Source organism: Vombatus ursinus, unplaced genomic scaffold (assembly GCF_900497805.2).
Source record: "Vombatus ursinus unplaced genomic scaffold, bare-nosed wombat genome assembly UNPS02005459.1, whole genome shotgun sequence".
Lineage (NCBI taxonomy): Eukaryota > Metazoa > Chordata > Mammalia > Diprotodontia > Vombatidae > Vombatus > Vombatus ursinus.
Genome location: NW_020945237.1, coordinates 7474105 through 7480104, shown reverse-complemented (window position 1 = coordinate 7480104; position 6000 = coordinate 7474105). Strand labels below are relative to the sequence as shown.

General features: G+C 42.2%; 1 protein-coding gene across 2 annotated transcripts in view; it reads left to right on the top strand.

Moving 5' to 3' along the window:
• Window positions 1-2144: 2144 nt before the first annotated feature.
• MINDY3 (MINDY lysine 48 deubiquitinase 3) overlaps window positions 2145-6000 on the top strand; it is a 102367-nt gene continuing 98511 nt past the window's right edge. The window contains exon 1 of one of the 2 annotated variants that reach the window (XM_027847957.1): window positions 2145-2348. In XM_027847957.1, coding sequence (XP_027703758.1) covers window positions 2255-2348 — 94 coding nt within the window. In that variant the 5' untranslated portion in view covers window positions 2145-2254. The remainder of the gene's footprint in view (window positions 2349-6000) is intronic. The other variant, XM_027847956.1, reaches the window with a different exon arrangement.

Sequence of the window (6000 nt, the reverse complement as noted above, 5' to 3'; positions counted from 1 at the left end):
CATATCTTTCCGTGTTCTTAGACTTCATTCCCTTACACATATTCTACGATCCAATGATCCCGGGCTTCTTGCACAAGATACTCCATCTCCCAACCATTCATTTTCACAAGCTGTGCCTCATATCTGAAATTCTCTCTCTCTTCACATCTGCTTCTTGACTTCCTTGGCTTCGTTTAAGTGTCAGCTAAAATCCCTTCTACAATAAGCCTTTCCTGGTCCCCCTTAATGTTAGTGCTTTCCCTCAGAATACTTCCAACTTGTTTGTACATAGTTTTTTGCATATCATGTCCCCCATTATATTGTGAGTTCCCTGTGTGTAGGGACTGTTTTTGTTTGTTTTCATTTTCTCCTTTCTTTGTATCCTCAGCACTTAGCACAATGTCTATCACATAGTAGGGATTTAACAGATGTTTTTGATGACTTGACTTCATGTTAATTTTTAGAATACTCTCATTTCCCATATTTGCCTATCTATAACAACTGCTTCTGGATTAATCTTTGTCACCTGGCCCAATGTTATTACCTTATAGCCAGACACCAAACCAATGATAATTTACATTCAAGTTTAAACAGGAAATATAGGAGCAACCATTTTGCAATTCATAGCCTTGTAGAATTAGACTTGTAAACCTCAGTGGTAGGTCACATAGTCCAAATTCCACCTGAGGAAGCAGGAGCCCAGAGAGTTTAGGACTTGCTCCACACAAGTACTAAAAGGTAGAACCAAATTTGGATTCAAATTCTTGTGGATGAGGTCTTTCCACCAGAATTGCCTAAGGATTCCTAGAGGTTGTAACCAGCCTAGGTTCCACACAAAAAGTGACAGAGCTCAAATTATATTCAAGTCCCATGGCTCCAGGTTTAGAGGCTTTTTCTACAAAAGTTGCATTGAGATATTAAACGACTTGCCCACGGTAACTCAACCAATAGGTGTCAAAGACTTTGAACCTAGGACTTCTGGACTCCAACTGGCTCTTTATCCAGTATATCACCATAAGTCACACTACTACTACTGCTGACTGCTCCTACTACTGCCACTAACAATACCTAACATTCACAATTCAGTAAAATGAAGAAAGAACACAAAGAAGGAGTCAGATTCTTCAAAGGTCAGGTACATGTCCATCCTTTGACAAGGTTAAAATGCCCAATTTGTGTTCGACTTTTTTTCATCCTCCCCCTTCCTCCTCTGCCATCCTGGTCCTTTTCTCTTCAATTTTTATACTCTCTTGCTGAAAACTATTTCAGTGGGGAACAGAGAGCCTGGACAATATCTGCCTCGTTTTCTCATCTGTAAAAATGAGAGTTATTTTTTATTATTATATAGGAGCACCTACCTCCCAGGGTGTTGTGAGCATAAAATACTTGTAAAGCACTTTGTTAAAGCGCTATATAAATGAAAATTGTTATTATTATTATTATTCGGGCAACTAGGTGACACAGTGGATAGTGCTGACCCTGGAGCCTGGAAGACTCATCTTCGTGAGTTCAAATCTGGCCTCAGACACTTACTAGCTGTGTGACCCTGGGCAAGTCACTTAACCCTGGGGTCACGAAGAGTCGGACACGACTGAACAACATTATTATTATCATAAAATAATAATACTCTTACAGACTAAGGGAGCTCGAACCTTGCCCTCCGGTGAGCCTTGGAAGGTGTTCCCTGTAGGGGGATGACTGAGGTGCTGTAGGGGGCGGGAGGGGATGGGAGACAGAGAGATGGGGAGAAAAGGACAGAAGCTATGGCTGTCCCGCAAAGAAACTCCTCCATCTCGGGCTAATCTCGGTTCACCCTAAACCAAAGGAGAGAGCGGGCTGGACAGCTCCCTGACCATCAAGCAGGAACGAGCTCCTCAAGCTCTCTTGTCGTTACTTCCGCTTCCGGTGAGGACGCGCCGAAACCGCCCCCGCCTCCCGAGCTCTGATGGGTGGGTGGGGCTAAAGGGGAGGAAGTGGCGGAGAACTTCCGGTCCTGCGGAAACTCGGCGCGGTGGCTGGGCTGACAGGCGCCGGATCCCGTGCAGAAGTGCCCGCTGCCTTCCATCCTCCTCCCGGTCCTCCTCCCTCTCCTCCTTCTTCCCCTCCTTTCTTTCCTCCTCTTCCTTCTCTTTCTCCTTTTTCTCTTCCTCCTCTTCTTCCTTCTTCTCCTCCCCTTCCCCTCCGCTGCCTCTGCCCGAGCCTTCCCAGCCTCCCCAATCCCCATGTTTCGGGGCGGGAGGCCTGGAAGCGAAAACCCGCTCGCCGGCACTTCATCATGTCCGAACTGACGAAAGAGCTGATGGAGCTGGTGTGGGGCCCCAAGACCAGCCCCGGCCTCTCCGACACCATCTTCTGCCGCTGGACTCAAGGTACCGCGGGGCCCGCGCCCCTCCCCCGGCTCCGGCGGGGCTGGTCGGCCCCCCGGCCTGGGCCCTCGACCTCCACCCCTCCGGCGTGGGGCGGGCAGGTGCTGGCCCTCGGGGATCCGACCACACCCCACCTGGGGCGGGGAGATAGCAGCTGATCTGCCGGTGCCGAGAGGGCGGTGGTGTGGGCCGGCTACGGGAGCGCTGCTCAATTAACCTGGAGTCCGGGAATGGAAAAAAGAAAAATAACTTTATGTCAGTGTAATTGTTTGCCTTTGTAAGCCTATTTGTGTGGTGCATTTAATCAAGTGACAAGCAGTAACTAAGCACTTGCGACGTGTCAGGCACCTTGTTAAGCACAGGGAATACAAAGAAAGACAAATCAAACAAAACGTCCCTGCTCTCAAGGAGCTCCCAGTCTAATGGAAAAACATTCCGAGAAGGGTCTGTAGACTAAATCAGACTGCCCAAGGGTAGGCGTGATACAGAAAGGTGAAGAATCTCAGGTCTACACTTGGCGTGTAGGTCAGTTTCCTATAAAAGGTCGACTTACTTGGATTGTTCTAGGCTAAGGTTATGGAACTTCTTGTCTACACTCCATCCGCGTCAGTTTTCCAATTTTAAAAAATTGACCTAGTTGGACTGTTTTAGGCTGAGATGAAGAACTTGTCAGCGCTTTGTGTGCACGCTAGTTTCCTATAAAAATGAGTGACTTAGTTGGATTGTTTTAGGCTAAGGTTAAGAACCCGCGACTACGCTTTAAGTCTTCATCAATTTCCTATAAAGGTTGACTTAGTTGAAGTATTCTAGGCTCAGGTTAAGATCCTCTTGTCAACACTTTTCGTCCACAGAAGTTTCCTACGAAAAAAAAAGGTGACTTAGTTCAACTGTTTTAGGCTAAGGTTAAGAACCTCCCTTCTCCACACTTTTCACCTCGTCAGTTTCCCACTTAAAAAAAGGGGTGGGGGGTAATTTAGTTGGATTGTTTTCGGCCTAGATAAAGAACGTTTTGTCTATATTTTGTGTTCACACCAGTTTCCTATAAAAATGAGTGACTTCGTTGAATGTTTTAAGCTAGGGTTAATAAAAACTTGTAGTCTACACTTTGTGTCCTCATCAATTTCAATAAATAAATAAATGACTCATTCTAGGCTGAGGTTACTATGAATCCGTGTTTTATGCTTTGTCTTCCACATCAGTTTCCTCTACATGGTGATTTAGACTGTTTTAAGCTAGATTCGACCTGTTGTGTTAAGGGAGGAGGGAAATAAGAGAAGGTGGTTGGGTGGTCAAAGGAAGCTGTTTTATTACAGCTTGCCTGCTGTAATTGTTTGTGGGTGTGTCACTAATGTTCAAGGCGTGGTACAGGATATAGAACTGCAGTAAATCATTGCCTGAAAAGTCTAGATGAGAGGGCAAGGCTGTTTCTTGTGGCCCATTACATCTCTGTTATAAAGGATTGGGGAGTTTTATTTTCAGAGTCCAAGGGAGCCTCAAACACCAAGCAGCTGCCCCAGTACTGAGATAATTTTGTCAGAGCACATTTGGAACTGTATTTCTTGGGATGAGGGTAAAAGTTTGTGTTACTTTTAATAATATATTTTGGGCATCTGAGTGTTTTTGTGGTTTGTTTTTTTTTTAACAGCCCATTTGTGGAGCAAATATCTGCTCAAGAAAGTGATTATTGAACATTTAAAATTGAAAACTTAATTCAGAATATACATCATAAGAAAAAATATAATATTTCTTTCCTTGGCATTGTTTCAGCATCTTTCAAAATTAGAATTATGGTATTTTAGAGTTAAAAGTTTAGAGATATTCTACTCTGTGCTTTCCCCCACTCATTTTAGGATAGCTGAGTTTTATTTAGCCTCAATCCCTAAAGTACTGTGTTGCTAGCAGCTTGATATATATTTATTGATCAGTGACAGATTAGGAATTGGTTGCCTCTCCACGTTAAATGGTTTGTCCAACGTCACACCTCTTATTAGTGGTAGAATCATAGAATCTCAGAATTGGAAGGATTCTCATGTGTCCAAATAGTCCAATTCCTGCCTGAACAAGAATCCTTTCTCAATAATAATAAGCAGGAAGACTTCAGAAAACGCTTGTATGGTCTGATGCGGAATGAAGTGAGCAGAACCAGGAGAACACTGAACACAGTAACAGCCACGTTGTGCAATGACTAATATTGATAGACTTAACCCTTCTCAGCAATGCAAGATCTACGACATCTCTAAAGGCCTCACAATGGAAAATGCTATCCACATCCAAAGAAAGAACTATGGAGTTTGAAAGCAGATCGAAGCATATTATTTGCTGTTTTTTTTCTTCTGTTGTGTTTTGTTTCCTCTTTCTGGTGGTTCCTCCTATTGGTTCTAATTCTTACTTACAACATCACTAATGTGAAAATATGTTTAATAGGAGTGTCTATGTAGAGCCTATATCAGATTGTGTACAGTCTTGGGGAAGGAGGTAGGGAGGGAGGGGGAGAAAAATCTAAAACTCAAAAGCTTATGGAAGTGATTGTTGATAAATCAAAATAAATTAATAAAGTTAAAAAATAATTTCTTGAAAGATAAAAAAAAGAATCCTTTCTGTATCATACTAATTGGTCATGTGTTTGAATACTTGCAGTGAGAGGGAACACTCCACCCACTTAGAAAGCCATTTTTGATAGTTCTAATGGCTAGATTAGCCATTTTTGATAGTTCTAATGGCTAGATTAGCCATTTTTTCTTTTAATTGAGCCTAACTAAGATTTTTTTTTTTTTAAAGCTTCTGCTCCTTGGTCCTAGATCTGCCCTCTGGGGCCAGAAAGAAAAAGTCTAATATCTCTTCCATGTAACAACCCTTAAAATGCATGAACATGGCTAATCCTAAATCCAGTTTCCTCCACCCTTAACTTCCTCCCCCATCAGCTGATCAGTATATGGCATGAACTTGAATTCCTTTACTAAATTCTTCCATTTAAACTGCATCGGTTGCTATTCCCTTTACACTTTAAAACATCCTCCACTTCTGTGCCTTTGCAAAGGCTAATCTTCCGTACCTGGAATACATTGCCACCTCCTTAGAATCCCTAACTCCTTTCCTGCATGAGACCTGTACTGATTTCTGCCTTCTTTCTTTCTTAGTAATGCCCTTCCTCCTCAAAATTACTTTGTATTTATTGTGTGTGTGTGTGTGTGTGTGTTTAGTTTTGTCTTTATATCCATTGTGCTAGTATAGTGCTTGGCACAAGTAGGTACTTAAATACTTGTTGAATAAATCTTATGTCCAACATTTTAACCTATCAAAATCTTTGAATCTTGACTGTGCGTTAGAATTGCCTATTGGTTCATCTACAAACTTATTAAGTGCTTTTTTTTGAGTGATTGATAATCAAGCCATCTGTAGCTTTATGTATAACTCATTGATCCAAATGCTTATGCTTAGCATAGAACTAAGCATATATTCCTAAGGGCACTGGAGACCTTCTTTGAGCTGATATCAAATCATTATGGTTCTCTGGAATATAGCTCTCCTTACTTTCTATGCTATTTTCATCATATTGTTTTGATGGAATTCCTAATTGTTCAATAAAATTGTAGACCAGATCTCACTTGATGGGATATACTTGTTTGGTCTAAAATCCTGCATTTTCAAATCTTAT